General features: G+C 42.8%; 1 protein-coding gene across 2 annotated transcripts in view; it reads left to right on the forward strand.

The window, feature by feature from the left end:
• Positions 1-22,304, forward strand: part of adka (adenosine kinase a) — a 134,409-nt gene that overhangs the window by 65,153 nt on the left and 46,952 nt on the right. For both annotated transcript variants that reach the window (XM_088915238.1, XM_088915240.1), the window contains exon 6: positions 2,243-2,351. In XM_088915238.1, coding sequence (XP_088771364.1) covers positions 2,243-2,351 — 109 coding nt within the window. The remainder of the gene's footprint in view (positions 1-2,242; positions 2,352-22,304) is intronic.

Below are 22,304 nucleotides of genomic sequence, written 5' to 3' on the forward strand. Positions count from 1 at the left end.
TGGTTAAAGGGCTCACTGGTAAATATCAGTGGTTTGTTTTAGCTTGGTCATGTCGGGATAGTCGGCAGTCAATCTATTTCAAGTTATTTCATTCAGCTAATTAACTGTTTTGTATTGAATTTTAACCCTACGACTAGAGCAGCGTTGAGCACTGTCGGATTGTGAGAGCCCCTTGTTACATTAGTACAAAAGCGACAAGATAGACAAGGCGAATGTTTTCATTTTCTGAAAATGCCACATTCCCGGCAGTCTCGGTGTGGTGTAGCTGTGTTCTGAGTGTTTAGCTGGTGAAAAACAGATGGTAGTTTAGTATGTTCTGTGGTGTATGGGATAGGTGTATTCACGATCAGAAGGTTTACCCTGAAAGCACAAGCCACAGTGAAGGACTGAGAGAATGTCACTGCTTGTAAGGCCAGCTTTCCGTAGACAATCGGACCTGGCCTTGTTTTGGGAGGTTGGATCCAGGTGAAAACCCACAGAAACACAGGGAGAATATGCAAAATCCACACAGACAGGCCAGAATCGCACCCAGGACCCTTTGGCCTTCCTTACCGTGCTTTGGACCTTGAACACGGCCTTCCAATATTACAGATAGTCGGGCAAAGCAAATTGGTGTCTGAAACAGAGTGCGTTTGGAGCTTTTATTTCATACTGCTGTGTAGGAAGCTCCACACTTAAATCAAGGCAAATCAAGACAAAAATATCCAAACAAAGAAGAGCCTAGTTCCACTCAGTAGAAATGACAGAGCAGTCAGTCACCAGCTGTCCACACACTGGACAACTAGGTCATTTTGCCAGTGAACAAACAAAACAATGTCTTGTCCTTTAATATCGAAAACCTCCTTTTTCCTTCCAGACGTAAACTCACACGGATATTTTTTATTTCTTTTTTGTGTTTAATTTCATTTCTGTCTATTTCCCAGAGCTACCTTTCCTTTTTTATACACCTGCAGCCCTTTGTCAGCTGCAGGTGTGTCCAATTAAAATCCAGGTCTTTGGCCTGGTGGGAACTCTAGGGAATGCTGGGGAATGTAGTTTTTTTTCACATCCCTACCTGTTCATTTCAGTCTTACAGGGGAAGCAGGTGCGTACAGTATTCGGGCTATAGCATCTGCCCTCTGCTGTAAGTGCTTATTGCCATGCCACAGCACAGACCATAAACGTTAGTTAACACAGAACCTTGGGATTGATGTCTTTTATTCTGGTTTTAGTGTGTAGATAAAACACTGAACATTGAACTCTTTCTTTTTGCTTAAAATTGCTCTTTGACTTTGACTCTTTGACTGAAGGATGTGGCTTTCTCAGGATCAGTAATTCTGAAACCTCTGTGTCTGCATGGAGCTACATATTCTGTTAGTGCATTGCGCCTTTTAGAAATGGTAGTTCTGACCCTGGTACCACCACCAAGCTCCACTGAGAGTCTATCCTGGGATGATGCCGAATGCCCTCTGTGGCTCTGCTGGCAGTGTGAGAGGCTGTTCCGGTAAAAGAAAACGGAAAACCGCACAGACTTTTCTCCTGTCGCTCTATCAGTTTCTTATAGTTTATGTAGTGGGCCTAGAGTAAATAGTGACACAGTGGATGTTGAAAAGCCCCTAATAATAATAAGAATAATAATAATATAGCGCTTTTCTGGACACTCCATTCAAAGCACTTTACAGGTAATGAGGACTCACCCCCATCACCACCAATGTGCAGCCCCACCTGGATGATGCGACGGCAGCCATAGTGCACCAGAACGCTCACCACACATCAGCTATCAGTGGGGAGGAGAGCAGAGTGATGAAGCCAGTTTATAGATGGGGATTCTTAGGAGGCCATGATTGGTAAAGGCCAATGGGAAAGTTGGCCAGGACCCCTGGTTACACTCCTACTCTTTTGAGGAACAATCTGGGTTTTTTAATGACCATAGGGAGTCAGGACCTCTGTTTTATGTCTCATCTGAAGGACGGCGCCATTTTACAGTATAGTGTTCTCATCACTATACTGGGCCATTAGGACCCACACAGACTGCGGGGTGAGCGCCCCCTACTGGCCCCACTAACACCTCTTCACTCTTATCAGGTGTTTAAACAGGAGTTACTGCAGACTAGGTACTATGAGAAAGTTATCATGCTCCTGGATAAAATCAGTGCCCACTGATGACTGGACAAAGCTGTTTTCTTAATTAAAAGTTTATGTAGGTCATTATTCAGAGAAAGGCTGCCGTCCAACATTTACGAGAGTTACGTTGTCCTTACAGGTCTCTGGTCGCGAACTTGGCAGCAGCAAACTGCTACAAGAAGGAGAAACACCTGGACCTGGAGGAGAACTGGAAGCTGGTGGAGGAAGCCAAGGTCTACTACATTGCAGTAAGTGCTCTGTCTGGACACAGCAGGAGATGATTGCATTGCTCTGTGGCTGCAATGAATAGAAACATCCACAACGTCCCACACAGAGCAGCCCCTGAGCTGTGGGGTTTATCCAGGTGTGCCTTGTTGTATATAGACTAAACGTGTGAAGTTTTGCATAGTGAAAAAAAAGTTGAGTAGTTTTGAAATTTGCCTTACCTTAGAGGTTTTGTATAGTCAATGTTCCAATAAAAAAAGCACCAGAAGTGATTCTGATTGACTTTTTTTTGGAATCTTTGATGTTGGTCTGACGTTGTACCGGGGTGCTGTTTGCCCTTATCGCTTCAGAGCTGTTTTCTCAGCACCTGGGCTTCCCCTTCCCAAACCTGGAGGCGTCTGGTGGAAGTGCTGAGGTTGTCTTGTCTTGTCGCTGTGCCATAGACTGTACAAACAGGATTTAATAAACAGCAAATTAAACGATAGTAAAAGCTCCATCTGTGGTGCTGGGGTTGAGTTGAATCACGGGTGTGACATTTCTAGAAGAAAGGTCATGGGAGATCAAAATCAGGTCAGACTAGAGCCATAATGTGGTATAATCATTTAGCATCCCTGTCAGAAAACCCAATTAGTCTATAAGGGCAGTTGTTCTGCTGAGCAGCTGGTCAGAGCCCGCCTGTTCTGTAACTGCAGGTATCCTGTCCTCTCCAGCACTCTGGGCTGAGTCTCAGGTGAAAGATATGGTCAAATATGAACGCAGATATAATTTCTGACTTGTGTTTCCATTCTGATGTGCGCATCTTTTCTGCAAGAAGGGACGAATCGCCCGTTATAGCATATAGGATACTAGTTGTTACGCTGAATCTGACACTGTGGGTATTTTAAAATGATTTTATTACTTTGAATTGATTCAACCCTCATTCCCCCAACTCTGACCTCACACACTGTCACACACAGCGCGTGTTGAGACAGGTACGTACCTTTGGAGACCCAGGGCAAACCGTGAATTCCAATGTTTGGCGAAAGTCTTGTCATCATTGACGAAAGAAGAAAACAAACTGCAGGGCTAGAAAAAACAAGCATTTGTGAATGCGAAGCGCGCAGCTGTGCAGGAGTAAAGCTGAAATGAACATTTCTGCTTGAGGTCTGTGCAATTAGATCCCAGTGGGTCACCTTGTTTCCCTATAGGTCAGGAAAAAATACTATGATCTATGATAACACCGTCTCCAGATACGTGTAATATATCCAGTACACAAGCATGTTTAATGCATTTAGACTGTCTATATCCAGGGCGGTAGTTTCCGCTGAAAACGAACAGCTGGTGGAGAAGTGTGAAAATTGATTACCCAGCCAGTGAGTTCATTGAAAATACAGTTATTCCTTTCAGCTGTTGGGCCACAGTGCTAATGTTTCCTGCAGCCTCTTAGAGCTCACTGCTGTAGGCTTCAACACAGCTTTTATTGATTCCTGTGCCAAGTACGAGTCTAGAAATTAATAACTGTCAAATGAAGCCTTAAACACAGCAAAGAAAACTACAGGCTGCACTCGGAGCCCACCGAAGATCCTATCAAAACATTGGACCAAAATAGCATGGTTTTGTATTTTCATCTCCTCCAAAAATAATGTTTTTTGCTTATGCTTTGTGAGATTAGACTGTTTCTAAACGAATTGACCTTTTTCCCCATTGTAGTTTTGAAAAGCAGCAACAGGAAAACTACAAAAGTTCATCTTTCCAGCAGGATGAGCAGCTATTCCTGGTGTTCCTGTTCCCAGGGCACAGGGGGCGCTGTCCTGCTGTAGGTTTGGGGTTAACTTTAGATTTGACTCATTTTTGTGCAAAACATCTTCCCATTGTAATCCTGTCTGTAAATCCGATACCAGCATCAGAAAATAATCAAAATTCACTAAAGATGCATATTGGTTATGTTTGCACCAAGATCAACTCAAAAGTGTTTAAATTAAAAACTCAAAAAGGGTAAATCGGTGAAAAAATGCAGTAATGGTCATGCCCGATTACATGTTTTATTAAATATGTATTTCCTGATTTTTAATTTATGTAGAACACATTTTAACTATGAATCATAACCTATTGTCAAACTGCATCACGATACAGTGTTAGAGAAAGTTGTGGTAGAACAAGATGAAGCCTGGAATCTGACCTGTACCCACTCAGAAATAACATAAGAAAAGGTACAAAAGAGATGTCAAATTGGCCCATCTAGCTTGTATGTCATTAGCTAATTATTCTGAGGATCACAGCCCAACATTTAGTGAAAGAAGCTAGGGTATTGACTTCAACAGTATGTACCTTGTTCCATACTCCCACAACGCTTTATGTAAAGATGTGTTATGCCCACCCCAGAATAAAATCCAAGCACCAGTCTAGGCGTTTATCGGAGGGAAGGTGAAACCCACTGGACATTTATACTATAACGATATTAGGCACTGTATTTTTTTTCCGTATGTTTTTCTTGGTTAAAATTTCTGTGGTATTCCCTCATGGTTTAAGACTTCGTTTCTGAGAAGCTATTGATTTAAAATAAGTATTTTTACTGAATACAATTATTAAAAAAGTGATCTTAACACTACAGTTTAAACATGGGAAAGAGTCCACGATCATCAGTTTCCATATTTTTCCTGGCTGTTTGAGTCAAGAAAAACATTTGCTGGCTAAATCAATTTTCTAGTGATGAGAACACTTCAGGAATAATGCTCTGTGATCCTGAGTGGTGGTTTTGTTCTGAGAGTTTGGGTGGTCTCCGTCCAGACTCCACTTTGCATTAGCATACACGGCGGATCCAGCCAGTGAGCTCTCGGCAGGGGCATAAAAGTGCTGTGACGGTGCTGGGAGGTTTAAAAACAAGAGACGGATTCCACCCATCCTTTCTGACATTGAACGTTGGGCTGCATTTCAGTAAAACCCATCTTTCTACTTTCAGGACGTCTGACAGACACATTTACTGTGATCTGGTGCCAAGGGGCTCATTTGTGCTTCATATATACTGCAGCTTTCACCTAACCACCACCTCTAACAGTAGCCTCCACTAACCTTGACAGAAGCTCAAAAACACCCCAGTTTTAAAGAGAGATCATAGATTTCCTTTCTGATGTAGTTGCTGTTTCATTTTCTCTGTTGATTTTCATTAAACAAATGTTATATGGTATGCACATACTTGTTTTGCTGTAATCTTTAGATCAGATTACAAACAAAGTGCCTTAAAGCAATGATTAATGATGCTTGGCAGAAAGTCTCAAGGTGCCTGCTGTCCTGTCATGCGATTGGAGGGGAACAGAATTATTAGAGCACTTGCACCAGCCAATCTCGCTGCAGCAGCAGCACTGGAGAGCAGCAGTGCCATTTTTCACAAAGAAAATGTTGAACCTCTGCCAAATGTGTGGTGGCAGGCTGTTGCTAGGAAATCAGGGTCCTAAGGCAAATCATGACACACGGAGCGACAACAAGAGCGAGAGGGAAAGAAACATGCAAAGCAGATATATTTTTAAAATGTAAAACCCTTGCTGTTTATTAATCTTGATGTGAGATATCGGCTCTGTAATCGGTAATGGAGAGGAAAACGAAGCCAGGAGTGGCAGCTATAATTACCGCCTCTAATTGGAAGGGGTAGAAGGAGTGCGTTGGCCCAGTTAGCCTTCATTCCCAGCCCCCTTAGACACACACACTGGCGCACGTAATCCGCAGTGCACTGCTGGCTTGTTTTTCTAACCAGCGAGCAGCGTTTGCCCTGTAATTTGATCTCCCCTGACAGATGCGTTTTCTATGATGCCACTTTGAATTAACCTATTGTGCCACAATCTTCCCTGGCCCTGGCAAATATAGCGATTCTGATTTAACCCAAACAGAATTGATAGAGCACAAGAATTCACTTAAAGCTGCAAGCAGCACGCTTCTGTTAAATAACTGTAAGATGGAGCTGCCTTGAGACACTGGTATAAAGCTGGGAACAAAATGTAAAAAAAACAGACTAGGAAGACTTTGGAATGCCCTGTTGCAGATGGTCTTAAATGACCTGAAGATACAAGGAGATAAAGAGGAGCTTTTGATGCTTTCAAGTATGTGCCAGCTTTGCTGAATTAATGGCTCGACCAATGAGGACCTGACAACATGCTGGGGTCGCAGCGAATGGGTGTGTGACCTGTGCAGTCTGAGACAGCTCCAGCATGCGCACCCCTGCCTGGGTGGGGGCGTCTCTCCGAGGGCAGAGAACACAGTGTCCTCCGCACAGTGCCAGCGAAGCAGACACCATTGGACAAAGAGCTGCAGTTGCTCCTCCGGTCTGACGGAGCGCCCCCTATCCCTGGCCCACTCTCTGGGCTTGCTCCTGGGGGTGTTTCGGTTTACACTTCCAGCATCCTGCATCGAGCAGGCTCAAATTTGGTTTCTTGAATGTCTGTGCAGTGATCTCTAAATTCTTTACAGCGGTGTGATTGAGTCTCTCTTTCCTCAGCATGCTTTTAAAATGTGCCATATAATTTTATAATAAGGTGCCATATTGTAGTGTGTAAAGCCACAATCCAGGATGAATCATGTTTGCTTAAGACAGGGGTCTCCCACCCCAGTCCATCAGGTTTTATAGGCAGCCTTTAAATGACCAATTTCTAAACAGGCCTGAAGGATGTCATTGTGATCAGTTAAACAGGTGGTGTTAGGCAATTTAGAGATCATTTGGAACAGACATCTGAATAACCTCCAGCCCTCTAGAACCTGTTTTCCTCTCATTGAGACATTACTTTCTTAGTTGATCAGTTGCTTAAACGAGCCTTCCCGATCTTTGAAGAACAGGTGATTTAGAATGACCTGTCAGAAAAACCGCATTAAAGGCTCTGCAGGACCAGGGCTGGGGTGTGAGAACTGGAATGGAAGAGAGCTCATGGCTATCTGACGCCACAAACTGCATGCCAGCTTGTGCCCTGAAGTGACTTGCATGGAGTACGGTGATGCCAACAGTGCCAGGCTGCAGGAATCAGTGGCAGCAGGAGAGAATCAGCGCTCGATGCCAATAAGTGGCGCTTCATTTGCAAGTGCTGTGCTGATTATACAGAGGTGACTGCGGCTCAGTCCTCAGGAAAGACGCTGTCCCTGCTTGTCCTTGACCTGACCTCAAGAGAGATCTGTCATCAGCTGCTGGCTGCTGCTGTCCTCCTCCCTGGAGATGCTACAGTGCACATTCAGTTCGGCAAGAGTAGCTGGCAAACCCCCTCTGTTTGCAGGTGATTGGTTACAGTGTTGGTTGCTGATGAAATTTAATCCTGCCATTTCTACATGCCAAGTTTCACTCCTGGCAAGCTTTATTAAATAGATTTGTAAATGTGTTTCATCTGTATAAGAGTCCTTCCTTCAGGGATTAGTCCATGCGTTTTCATGTTGCAAGATGTGTTTTCTCTTGAAATGATCATGCATATTCCTGTGAATATTTCAAATAACAGGATTGTGTGCTCAGGCTAAAACGCTCTTTGCCAAGTTGTGTTCGCAATTTGGCTTTCTTTCTTTTCAAAATGAACTTTCTCTGAGCAGCGCCTGTGTTAACCATTACTGCTCTGCTTCATTAGGTTGAAATTCCCAGCTTCTGCATGCCTGTCTTTATTTAAACTTTGCCTTAACATTTAATTTAAGGCATCTGCCTTTATTTAAAAACGATGACAAAGTCATAATTGCATAATTACAAGCGTACTGCTTCCTAACTACTAGTCAGTTTTCTTTTTTTTTTCCTTGAATGAAAACATTTAGATCCAAACAGACAAGTGCAGCCAGTGAGTGGTTGCTCGGTGTCTTGCTGTCTCTGCATCATTTCCAGAATCTCAAAAGTGCATTTATGCTGCACCAAGATAGGTGGTAGATTTATTCAGCTGAGAGCTGTGGATGTTTATCTGCTTAATTGAACCATCATTAGTTGACATGAGCAGAATCATGTGACATCCCTTAATGTGGCTCTCAGAAACAGCAGGAGGCCAGATTTCTGTTCATCTAGTAAATAGGCACTGCCAGTGAAAAGCTGTATAGAATTTCAAAACATTACAGGTTAGTGCACAGTGGGGGTTGAGGATCACAGAAGGCAAGGTCTGCTAACAAACACTGTAGCTGTCTTGTGAAGGGCTGAGCTGGAAGTGCTCTGGTCTCCAGCCTTCAGCTTCCTGTTTGTTACTATAAATACATTCACGTGATCAGACTGTCCCTGTGTTTGATCTTTGTAATCTTGTTGTTTGGGTTAAGATCGCTCTGTGAAGTAGCACCAAAAAGTGTTAATAATTGTGTTCTTCAGCTGGGATAAGAAAAGAAAAAGGGGTGGGTTTAATGTTCAGTCCCTCAAGGGCACCTTTGCATATGTGAGATTTCAGATGAGTTTTGAAAATAATAAAAAAAAACACTCCAGTTTCGGAATTGGTATTGATTTAGATAAAAATTGGGCAGTCAGGGTTTCTGTTCTTGGAAGGTTCTTGAAAGTCACTGCTGTTACCTGTGTCTCCTGTGTTAGTTAAACTGTTCCTTAAATAAACAATTGGAACACAAGTAGTCAATCTTTCCATGACTGCAGCGATTTCACAATATGAAATAACTCTTTTGCTAGACCTCACCTCTGCCACTGGCTCTAGGTGAGATCAGGTGTGTGTGGTGGACTTCCAGAGTCCGTAGTCTGCTGCTGTCACCGGCTCCCTCCAGCTGCCTCTCTGCTCACCTGTGCCCTGCGCATCTGTATCCATAGTGAACACGTGCACTCCGTTTCTCGGCAGGCTGTGCGTTAGTTTTCAGGTGCGGGGCTATGGACTCCCGAGAAGGGGATTGGTTCAGCACTAAGACCACAAACGGACTGAGAGGAAAGAGGGTGCACCTCTTTGTGTAGTGGAATCTTCGTCCTGCCAGAGGCGGGAGGTGTGGGTGGAAGAGTGAGTAACTTTTCACAAGCTTCGAACCTGGGAGTGAAGTACTTATATTTTCCATTGTGGGGTATCGAGAGTAGCTGCAGTACAGAAGTAGTCATAATGGTTCTAGCCTGTCACCCGAGCTATATTTTTAGTTTTCTGCGTGTACTTGGGGAAAGAGACAAGACGTTGACTGGAAAAATATCTCTTATGACAGGTGAGCTTGTAAAATACACCAGTAACCTCATTGGTGGGATCATTATGTGCGATTACGCCAGGACACATTGGCTTACCAGAATTTAAAACTTTAATGTGGTGTCATATCTTTTCTTATCTGTTCATAGATTGACATGCGCAAAATGTCTGAGAACAGAGATTTTTTTTTCTTAAAAAAATGGGGAAAAAATGTGAAGTTTACTATTCACATTTTCACTCCGTTCCAATCTGAAAAGTAAACTTTAATTTGGTCTCATTTTTCAGGTAGGCGGTAGTGTGGAGACATGGGTAGGGACCCTAACCCTTTGTTCTGCACTGGGAGGTCGGGGAGTTCAAATCACAGGTGGGCACAGCTGTTGAAATTTTGAACTGGGTACTTCACCCAGACTGGCTCGGTGAAGTGCCCTGGGATATAAATGGGTAAAAAAAAAGTCGTTTTTTTTAATCCAACACATCTAGTCATACAGATTGAGTGTCGGTAAAAACACTCCCACATCACACTACACGTGCAGTATGAGGGGCGCTTCTCTGAACGTGTGGGTCAGGTGCAGTAGGCCTCTGTCTGTCGTTATGTTTCAGCGCAGTCCAGGAGCCTGGGTATCACATGGCTAGAGTCTTGTGACGCCACACAGCGAGTTCTGTTGAGTCTGTCCCCAGAGCCCAGCGTGGCACAAGTTACCGTGCGCTCAGAGGTTTTCAGGTGTAAGCAGGTCCATGCATCTCTGGGAAGATTTGATCCTTTCATCGTTAATAAAATTGTCCGTGCTAGTTTTCTATTACAGTTATTATTTTCTGTTAAAGACAGTTTTCTATCACTCGTTTCCACAACTAAAGCCTTTTTATTTAAAAAAAAACAGCTGTACTTATACTGGAATGCAGTTGTATTTTTGATGTTCATGTGTTGCCTATTAAATAATCTTCTGTTGTCTAAGAAATCCACACACACATGGCTTTAGATCCAGCGCACAGCACAGAGAGGAGAGGGAGCACAGGAATTCTGTGCCATAGTCAAAAACCCAAGTGGTCCAACTCCAGAGAGACGTGGACGTGGCCTGGGCTTAGACTAACAGGGCCATGTCCCCTGTGCCTTACACAGCACACTCCTGTGAAGCTGGTTGCTGCTATTGCCGATACGCTTGACAGGGTAGTGCCAGATTCTGTTGTGCCAAAGCGATGTCCTGCGAAAGTTGAAGCAGTACTGTCGCTTAATATTATTTCATAAGTATGTGCTTCCATATGACTGAGGCTGCACAAGAAGATTCGAAAGAGTTTTGTGCCATAACCTAACAAGAAAGACCAATCAAAACAATCACTTCAGTCTGCTCTGACACAGCCCCTGGCTTACGATTGTCAAGGAATGTAAACTGAGTCATCTTGTACTCACGTACAAGAAGGGCAACCATTCCTCGCAGCTAAAGATAAAAAACAATTAAAAATCACTTTTCTTTATTCTGTTTTTCCTCTGCATGAATGATTTGATTTTCTCCAGATGAAACTGCAGTTGAATAATGCCAGGCAGTAAATGTTGTGATTTAATGAGTTTTAAATAAAACCTATTTCACCAGTTCTTTTTTTTTTTGCCATTATGGCTGTTCTGTTGTATTTAAATCAATTGATTTCAGAGATGATTTTGTCCTGGATGTAAAGATAAATCCATTTACTTTTTTTTCTCTGAGCCAATTAAGAGCCACGAATGCTACTAATAAGCATGTTTATCTTTAGTACCAGGCTTACATTTGTTGAATGCAGTTGCTGGCATCTACTCTGCTCCAGATCCCTTCCATGAATATTCAAGTCATTTTGTGTTGGAGGATGTAGCTGGATCAAGGTTGCAGACATAATTGCATGCTGAATGTTAATATAGATTTAACAGGCACAGCTGTTAGCTGCAAAGACATTAGGCTCTCATACTAGGTATTATCTGGTATCATTTGCCAGAAGGATTTGTTCCCCATATTAAAGAACGCACGCCTCAGAAAGAGATTGTTTGCAGCAGAAATGGCAGATTTATAGACCAAAATGTTTTCTTAAGAATTGGCAGCATAAAAATGCCATTTGGTTTGCTTGGGATGTTAGGTCATCCTGAGACATTGTGATGTTTTTCGGGTTCATGTCTTTTATAACAAGACCGATATGTATAATGTAGGTATAACACAGCTGTTTGTTATATAAAAAAAATTTTTTGTGTGTTCAATTTTGTTCTTTGTGTGTAGATTTTGAAGAGAATGTGTGAAGCTGTGTCCTTTACAGGAACATTTCTCCCAGCCATGTGTGGAAATATTCATTTCAGACGGCCGCTTTTGTTGATTTTTGAGTGCATGGAAGTCTGCAGACCTGCCACTGATTTAAAAAAGTCGCTCTTCTTTTCTCTCGTTTAATTATCCAGCAGAGAACTCATAGAAGTGGGCTCCATGTGATAAGCCTTTCATGCCCATAATGTCTTTGCCGAAACAATTACATTTTTTTCATTAATCTCAATTAAAATGACACCTTCACAAGTGTTTGATATCCATACTGGAGACCCATGTTCCAGTTATCTGAATTAGCCGGAGGTCTCCAGTCAATTTTATTTGCAATTCATCCTGCTGCTTTCCATCGCTTTTTCAGGAAGCAATACTTTTTGCTGGGAAAAGTATCAGTGCAACCATTGCTGTTGGGTTTTTTGTTCACTGTTCTTATCTTTCAATTTCAGGAAGTACTTTAAATTTACGGTTTGCTTTGAAGGCATCAGGCAAGTTGAGCCCCATAAGTCTTTCCTGTTACGGCATTAATCTAAATCCATGAAGCTAGAAGACTAGATTTCTCATCTGTAAAGGAGATAGCGTCTGGAAAAGCAAAACACTACTCTCGGTTATCATGATTAAGCTGCTTAGTTTTGACACCAAAGTGTTTATGACTCCCAGCAGCGGAAAGATTTCCTTTTTTCCACTGAAAACATTATTAATGAATTCATACACCTCTTCTGCTATAAGAACAATCAGAGGTTGCTTAAGGGTTCTGTCTTGCTCTTTCAAGAGCTCATCTTGGTGTTTCGTTTAGCTGTGTAGTGTGCAGTTCAGCTCTCTGGAGTAACTGGAATCCAGCTCAGAGCATCTCCGTGCTGCTGAGAGCAGATAATGTACATCAAGGTTAATCAAGATGTGAGTGCACAATAAAGAAGACAACTGTAATCTTCACAATACGGAAAGCAGTTAAGGCAGTTCAGTTCATAAATGTTGTAACTGCAAGTGTGCACTTCAGAGGCTTTAACTGTTAAAGCAAGGTTGCTGCTTTTTTCCCTTCTTGGTTATCCTTCAGCTTACAGAGATAACTGCACAATAATAATTCCTAGTATTTTTCCAAAAGGATCTCGGAATGTTTTACATATTGAGAACTTGCTTATTTCACCGCAGAACTCATTCTGTGCCAGCGGCCCCACAGCACAGCAGATCCAGTCGGTAGAGGAGTGAGACATTGCTTCCCCAGTGGAATCAAGAGGGAACTTTAAGGAAGCTAGATTGTTCAAACCCAGAGGGAAATTTAGCAAGGACACGTGGGTTAACACCTCTGTTTCATTACACTTCTTCTACTTCAGCTTTTGTCTCAGTAACATTGTTTCTCCCAGTCACCGTACTGAGAAATATTTAGAAATAATGCCCACTACTCTTGCAGTACACTCTGGACCATCCTTGCTTTCCAATGACCTCTTCCATCCCAGTGTTGACCAGACGCAGCCTTCCCGAGCTTCTGAGATCTTACAAGCCAGGGCTTTGAGGTGGTAAACAACGAAGCTCTATAGTTGGTGACATGACAATTGTGGGTTATGACTTGTGCAAAATGCAATACAGCGTGATCTCATCAGCGTGTGCCTTTGTCAAGAATTAGATTTCCCACCCCCTGAGATTTTCGGTTAGGATTAATAATCATTAAGCCAAGCAAGAATAACAGTAAATCATGATAAAATCCATCATGTCTTGACCTACTTATTACTGCTTTATCTTGTCTAGCTACATTGGTGCTGACAAGGCTGTGCTGAGTTTCTATCATGTGTTTCCTGTGACTGATTGGTCTCTGCGGTTTGTCCTCAGACGGGGGCTCAAGTGTTACTCCAGAAGGCAATGTAGCGAATGGGTTTCATTGACTGTTAAAGCAGCCCTACTACCTGGAACCCCATCCACCAGGGTGGGCTAAGTAAAAAGAATGATGTATATTTTTTTTGCAGTCTATAATACATAGGTTCTAAAGAATGGTTCACTACAAGATGTTGTATTATGGTACAATATGCACCTCCTGGGTATTAGTGAAACAGGACATAACATTGTGGCATGTCACTGATGTGAAGCCCCTTCGCTTATTTTAGCATGTTGACTGTTTTTAATCTTTCCTGTTCTTTCTTTTGAAAATATTTGCGATTTTTTACAGAATCTCAACATTTGCCGGTACTGAAACTATTGAAAATGTGCATTGACAATGAAAACGAGTTTTCATTGTAATAGTCTTGTAATCGACCTGATTTTGAGTCCTGTTTGCACAACTTGAAAGACTGACACTCAAGAAGTTTAATCTTATATCAGATTAACCAGAGCAATAGAATGTTTATCCTGTAGTTTCTAGTGAATTTGGATTAGGATAATATCCCAGTGTGTTTTTTCATGGTCATCGGCTCAGTCTCTCACTGTGATTCAGTTGGGAAATCTGGGAATCTCCAGTACTGCAGTGGATGTTGCTGGGGAGCATATTTGCAAGGGAAGGGAATGTTTTTTTCTTGTTGTGTTATTATTATATCTTTGTTCTAGAAAATTGAATTCCAGTTCCCTTCATGTTGGAGTGTGTAAAGTGGTGAAGCTCACAGCGGATGTAAGGGGTGTACGACTGTAGTGCGATGAAACAGTTCACTGGCTATGACCCAGGCCAGGTCCTGGCTGATCTGAACAGAAGCACATCCAGAGTCGCCAGGCTCACCACTTCTGCCTTGCGCTTTCCAGTTGGTCTCTCACTGGGGCCAGACCACTCAAACGCCAAACCTGACAGCAGAGTGGAAGACATTATGGCTCGCGTGGGTCATGCTGGAAGGGTGATGTAGAGGAAGCTTCCTTGTAACGTTACTGTCAATGTAAAACAGAGTCACATCAGAGGTGTTTTTTTTTTAAAGATTGAAGTGTCTTTTCTCTGTTTTCAGAGCAATAATGCCTTGTTACTGGGATGCCTAAGGAAGTATTGCCTACCTGCTCTTGCACACTAGTAATCAAGCTTGCAGGTGGGGTCTCTTACATCAGGTGCAGCATATGAAACCCAGCTGCTCTCCTGTTCTTCCTATGGTTATCAAACCATCATTAAGTGACGAGGGGAAACTGTAGCGTACATGAGCTAAACATTGAGTCATCTCATTAGATGACTTCCTCTGAGGATTAAAGACACAGGTCAGTTGGCCCTTATGAATTGAAGTGTACTTTATTAGTCGGCTCTGGGCAGATTTGGCAGACTGTATTCACTTCCTCTCCAGCAGCAACCATTAACCCTTAATAATTAGTCACCTATGCTCTTAGCAAACGTTTGTCACCAGGCATGTTTTTTTATTGGGTCATCTGTGAATTATGGTTGGCCATGACTGGACAGTGGTTTTGCCCTGGAGATCCTTTAGAGTGTGTGCTCTGAGAAATTGTGCCCCCTGGATAAACACGACTGAACACACTGCAACTGCGGCCTGCCGTGTATCCAGCACTACCCGGGTTTGGTTTTTAAGGGCCTTTTTGGTGACTGAGGGGTTTGAATGAAATGAAGTCCGTCTGCAGTGTAGGGCTGGGAGCGAGTGAATTAGCATTGCAGTCACCATGAAATTATTTAGAATTGCAGGCTGTCAGCTGAAGTTATGACTTACAACAGTTAACAGTGCCTGAAGCTGCAGGTTGATGAGCAGTTGACAGTGGAAATCACTTCTGTGACTGGAGGGCTGAATTAAACCACTGCCTCAAACGGAAAGCCCCCAGGCCATATCTGAAGAGCACGGAGCGCGTGCCTTTGCATTTCATCTTTACCAATTAAAGCTTCCCACTTCTTTGGAAAGAACTATATTTACATCACAGGGCTTATTCTCTAATTAATACACCTAGCACCAAAACATCATCCGTGAAAGGCTTATTCAGAGCCATGAATCATCAACAGGTATATTTTGTATATTTCGATTTTAAAAAAATGATCTAATGAATTAGGGAAGAATTAAGTAGAAGATCTGGTTGTTTCCTCTTAGAGATTTTAAGACTGTGCTATCCTGACCCATTCTGATATACGTTTCAGTAAAAAATAATGAAAAGCTACACGTCTCAGTTTTCATTCCTATGTAGCTTTGTCCTGGTCTGAAAATCTACCCCAGGATCCATTTTAGGGGCCACGAACATGCTTTTCAGAAATTACTGAAATGTGCTCAGGCTTCTTCTAGTTTTCAAATAGCAGGTCAGTAACTCACTACTGCAAGACTTATCTGTACCATTTCTCTTCAAGAAAATGACGCTGATTAGTCTTTAGTGCCTCAGGCAGCTGTGCATAGCTCTGGTATAACATTGCCACCTCACTGTTACTCGTTTGCAGGTGTAGGAATTGATCGGCTGCTCTGTTCCGCGTCGATCAAACCCGATGTGTGTTGACAGCTCAGTGGCCTGGTCGGTAGAGAGCACAGGCAAGTTGGAGACACTGAATTTGCGAGAGCTGCCACAAGTGGCGTGACTTGATACGCTTGACCTGTACAGTGACTGTTTGAGGTTCAGCGGGCAGTTGGCTCTGATTGATAGGGTGACTTACTCCAAGCGCTGAGAAGACAAGCGGCACTTTCTTGAGCCGTACTAAGTGTTAATAGCTGTGGCTTGTCTATTTCTGAGCTTGAAGCCGTACTGCAGTATAGTCCTATATCTCATTTCCAAGTTTATTTCTGAATGTCTGTCTTGAATGCGAACCACAACACTGCTGCTACTTCACAAAGGTTGGGCGTGATCTCACTTTGGCAACGAGCTTGCCAGAACTCCCCCGGCCTCATTGTCTTCTCCGCGGTTTTAAGGAGAAGCAGTCCTTACATGAGAAAAGGCAGCGCTGGCTTGGCTGTAACAAAACCAATTATGACGCCAAAGGGTTGTTGTTGTTCTCCTGTGAACTTTGACACTCTAGCAATACTCTTCAGGAGCATTGAAGTTGAGATAAGTCTATCAGCTCTCCATAAAAAGCGCTGATTTGCTCTATATGTGAAGCTCCCGGGTCGAGCGCCATGCTTGTCATACCCTTGCGCCGATCTGCTGTTGCCTTTTGAATGAGGGAAGGTTGCTCTGCTCCCTGCTCGTGAGATAAGGCCAAGTGCCTCTGAGGATTACACTGACTAAGCTCTTATCGCTCTGGGAAATTCACTGCCTGCTTAAAAAGTGCTAGGAGTAGAAAATCAAGAGAAAATATCATTCTTTTAAGTGCACTTATTCCTGCGGAAAGTCTTTATTGGATTGAGAGTCTTTTTTTTAGCATACCAGACGTGCACGTGCTGATGTCCCTGGAGTGGGTGGTGTTTCAATGTGATACTCTTGAATTAAAGGTGCTCCTGAAGGGGGCAAGGTGGAGAGTTTATTATAGAGACCGAAATGAACAGAGGGGCTGTTCGTTGTTTTAAAGGGAGCCAGTGATGGAAGTAAAGAACCGTCTTTCTCCACCCACAGCTTTCCATTCCTGTCTAAAGAGAACCCCACTTAAAAACTGCTTCTTTAGAAAGCAGCAATAATAACGATGCTTATATGCTATTAGTGATTCCTTCAACTATGAATAGCAGGTTAAAGTCTGACAAGATACTCCATTGAAGTGGCCTCTGGAACTATTGAAGTGATCAGGGGCTTCAAGCCCCTCTCCTGTGAAAGCACCCAGCCCCTTGAGCTCTTTCGGTCCCTTCAGAGTCTCAGACAGTTCACCCTTCTTCTGGTGCCTGTGGGGTCTGACTGACCCACGTGTTCAGAATTGTGTCGGGTACCAGAAGGGCAGTGCCATAGTTCACCCATTGTGTGGATCTGTAAGTTATAGGTCAGTGCTCCCGGTATAAAAATGATTTTCAGCATTTGATGGTGTAATCTGAGTTTAGATACTTAGCTCCAGTCAGGCTCTGTTTGGATGAAGCAATAGCTCTCACCTTGTGCAAGCTTCGACTTCCAACTCCTCTCTTCTCCCTAGTCTTCTCTTCTTCTTTCTTGTTGTCTTCCCTCTTGTCTCCCCCTCTGTTCTCTTACTGTCATCTTCTATGGTGTGATTATGTACTGTCCATTGACGATCATTAACCCACATCTTACCTAGCTATACCAAGGTAAACTTTACAATTGTTTCTGCTCAAGGGACCCCCCACATCTCAGCAAGCATCCTCTCTGCTTTGAAGCTAGAAGTGTTTACTCTGCCAAGTAACACTGTTATCTAAACTCTGACGGACACTTCCTAGTCACGTAAAGCTATAACAACACTTCCTAGTCACCTAAAGCTGTAACAACGGTGACAGGGATCTGGGGTTGGCTTTGTGTTTGTACACGTTGCATTCTTTCTCTGTGCTGCCCTGCTGCGTCTTCTTTAAATAAAATCATTGGTTCATAAAATACAACGCTTATTGTTACAATCTAGTTACGCTGCCGTGTATATTAAAATGCCTCCGCTGCCTGTTTGATATATTCTGACGCCAACTAAATGGATTTTTATTAAATAATGCTCAGCAGCATTGGCCATGATATTCAGAATTAATTGCTTTGCCGTGAAAACGTTGATGACCTTGGCTTTAGAAAGTAAGAGAAATCCATTTCATTTGAGTGTTCTTGTTCAAAAGGAATTTTAAAATGATTAATCTGTGAGCTTTTGGTCCGACAAAATTAGAATACTTTAGATAACTGTGTTCTTGTATTACATTGTAATATTCACAGTGTAAGCAGGACATTTTTTACATTTATTTATTGCACTATATATCCATTTAAGTTAAATTGAGCTGGAAGATGAAAAACTGTGGTGTCTGGTTTTTAATACTTCTACAGGAATTATTAAGGCACTGGAGGAAGCCTAAATTTCACAGTTGTGGAATCGGATAGGAGGGCCTGGGTGAGCAGCAAAGACATTTCTATAGGCTTCAGCAGCTTTAAGCCTTCCTTGCTTCTGCACTTTGCTCAGTTCAGATTGATTTAAGTGGCTTAGGCGAAATTGCAGTTGCTCCACTGCAGCACAGAAACGCAGTGTCAGTGTGTGGCCGGAGTTCCTGAGGAGTGCTTCTGCTCTGCCGTTCCTGATAGCACGCCTCTGCACACCCCACGCACTCACCACAGCTAAACCTCCTCCCTTTCCACTCCGGGCCTGTGGGATCTCTCCTCTTCTACCTCCTAATCCTCTGGAAAAATCACAGGCCAGAAGGGGAACGCATCATCTTATAACACTTCATAAGGTTCATCGTTGTCCAGCGGTCTTTCCACATTTCCCCTCTGACTGCTATCTGTTCTATTTTTCCTCATACTATCGGAATTACTTGGATTCTTTTATTGTTTAGAAGCAGTTAAAACGTATTTTTTTCTTACGGAGTGCAATGAATGTATTTCAGCCTCATTAAATTCCTGTTTCTGCAGTTCCAGCTATATCAAATGTTTTTCCATTAGTATAAAATTGATTTGAATATATCGGTAAGCACCAGTAGCTGTGCTACTGTGACCAATTCTAATGCTTATCTTAATGCTGAATGTTAAGTGTCCCGTTTGCTGTCGGCCATACTGACCTCCATTCAGATAGAAAGGTTTGGGAAACAAATAATGGGAAAGAACAGGACGTTTGGACACTTGTTCTTTTAAAGCCGGTTTTCCTTTGATTTACGAAGCAAGTGTCATTCTTTTAGTCTGAAGAAAGAGCGGCCCTTCGGGATGTGTCGCATGCTGTAGGGACTGACGGAGCGTTGCGAGGAAGATCTCGCAGACACGCTTAATAATGTCCCGGATCCTCGCCTTCTCCCCGGCTTCTGTCACCACGCAGTTAAAGTAAATATTTACGGCCAGCGAATTCTTGACCTCTCGCACAGCCTCGAGCTCCTCCTTCCACTGCTGCGAACGCTCTGATAGAGCCGAAATACATTGCTGCTTATGAACAAAATGACCGTTTAGTGACTGGCTAATTCACTTGGCCATTGTAAAACCAAGATGCATTTCTGCGGTGTTAAGGGCATATGTCATATTGCTCCGACAGCCACTCTAATTACCTTGGCCTGGCTGATCAATACGTGATTCGTTTTTCCCCGCTGCACAAATGTGTCGCTTCAGCTGTGTAGCTTTCACTTAGCCTTTTTGATAATTTGCAGCTGAAGAGACTGGTCTAGTGTTTCTTCTTCTTGGCTACAGGCCAGGGGCTCCCTCTAATATAATCCTCTTCATCGATCAGATTTTGTTGACTTACACAGAGATTTTTTCCAAGCAATTAGGACCCCCCCCCCCCCCTCCTCCCTCCCCCACAGCCAGGCTTTAAAAAGGGCCTTTCTTTTTTTGGCAGCTTATCTGTTTGTCTTTTCTTCTGGATTGAGTATCAATGATCATTTGATTTTCAGATAATTCTAATAGAATATTGTAGAATGAAAAGCGGTGGAGATTGGTTGCTAGGATGATATCCACATTTAAAAAAAAAAAACTGCTGTTTTCCTTGCCGTGCAGTGGGGCAGGGTGATCAGGGTTCTGGCCTTGTAACGTGAAGGCTGTGGGTTCAAAATTGAGACACTGCTTCTATAAGCGTCTGCCAGGTACTTCACCTGAATTGCTCCAGGGAAATGCAAGCTGTATAAACGGGTGAAAATCCAAGTTATTTTAGATAAAAAAAATAAAGCCAAATAAACAAAAATGAAATAATAATGTCAAATAATAGTAGCTGTGTGAAGTGGGTCAAGGAATAAGATGATAAGTTCAATCCTCACTGTTGACCAAGCAGTCAGGATCCCAATTAAATCTGAAGGAGGGTACCTCCTACAGCACAGAGACTCTGGCCACCATACTGGGCTTTGATTTAGTAATCTGGTCCAGCTGGAAGAGCACCACCTACTGGTCTACCAACACCAGTTACAGCAGCAGCCTGGTCTTCTGACCTCCCAATACCAACTAGGCCCAGAGATCTGGCCAAATCGGGCCAGAAGGCGGTACTGTTGCTCGGAAAATTTCGTTTAGTGAGCAGTACCTGCTGGTTTGGTTTCTGAAAATATAAATATCTCTAGTTCTTTAACAGCAAGGAGCTGGGTGACAAATATGTATTCTCTCCTCTGTAGTGTCCTTTTCTCTGCATCATTCTGTGGCCAGTGTTTCCACAGCTCGACCCGTTCCCTGTCCTCCTGGGGCACCCTTCTAGCTTCCTGACACCCGGTGCCATGAGCCTGGGTCTGGCACGGCCCTGGCACAGCATCACATGTCACAAAAAACTCACCAGGCGGCATGTTTGTCCTCATCTATGTTAGACATCCCAGCTAGAAGTCACAGGTGGATGTTAACAGAAACGCACCAGTGTAGCAGGCTAAATGCAGCCTCAAACAGCATGTTTCATCAGTTTGTTTACAAGCATGGTCTTCGCTGTGTCCGTGGGCTTCCAGTTTGGTGCTCTTCATTGATCTGGAGGTGAGGGGTGTGTTTATCAGGTGCCTGGAGAGCTGGGGTCGCCGGCTGGGAGTCATAAACTGGGTCTTATCTCGTTGAAAATGTTTCAGCACTCTCTTTATTCATACAGCTGTCAAAATGATCTAGTTAGTCGGGTTGCTCTTAGGGTTAGCAATTTCTCCACCTCTTGCATGATGATAGGGATGTTATCTCATGCCTGCGTTCACCTTGACATCAGCCGCCCCTGTCCAGTTTCTTAAATAAGCTAATTATTTGGATAAGAATTCATATTGCTCTTCTTTTTTAGGTCATAGTCGGTTTCCAGTTGAACAGGACTTGTAAATCTGTCCTTCGGATGAGACATATACCGAGGTTCTGACTCTGTGACTCTGTGTGGTCATTAAAAATTCCAGGACGGTTCTCGAAAAGAGTAGGGGTGTTACCCTGTTGTCCTGGCCAAATTTCCCATTGGCCCTTACCAATCATGGCCTCCAAATAATCCCCATCTATGAACTGGCTTCATTACTCTGTTCTCCTCCCCACTGATAGCTGATGTGTAGTGAGTGTACTAGAGCACTATGGCTGCCGTTGCATCATCCAGGTGGGACTGCACACTGGTGGTGATGGAGGGGATCCCCATTACCTGTAAATAACTTTGAGTGAAGTGTCCAGAAAAGCTCGATATAAGTGTAAGGAATTGTTAATTATTAAATCATGCAGGACTCCGGTCTTTAAGGAATAGATTTATTCCTCCCTTCTATAGAATATATTGGTAGGATATGAAGTTATTTTAATGTGCCGCATTCTAGCAATGGTAACAAACAGAGATCTTTGTGAAATCCTTCTCTTATATTTAAAATATTCTCCCAAGCTTTGGTGTTGAAAGATCAAGGTGGTGAAACCTCCTGTGTTTGGAGCCCTGCTATTTACTGATCTGCTATGTACAGGTAGCTTTGATTTTTCTTTCATGCAGTATTTTCATGTTTTTTATTGTCTCCTTTTTGTAAAAGACGTCAACTGTTTTCTGCCTTAATCATTGACTAGGTATAGCAACACATTTTTTTCCTCAGTCAAGCATTCCTTAGTTATTGCTTCTTAATACAAATATTGGATAACCACTTTAAAGGTATTACCTTCTCATTTGAGTTTCTGAACTGGTTGTATCATCTCTGTATCTCACAAAATGATCATAATAGAATCAACATTAGAACAAGAGTTGAGACCATTGCAGATGCTAAATTAAACTATGTAACAAACTATTATAATCAGCAGAGATGAAAAAAGCTCTGCTTAACACCATAGAATAGTCACC

Source organism: Atractosteus spatula, chromosome 5 (genome assembly GCF_055471065.1).
Source record: "Atractosteus spatula isolate fAtrSpa1 chromosome 5, fAtrSpa1.hap1, whole genome shotgun sequence".
Classification (NCBI taxonomy): domain Eukaryota; kingdom Metazoa; phylum Chordata; class Actinopteri; order Semionotiformes; family Lepisosteidae; genus Atractosteus; species Atractosteus spatula.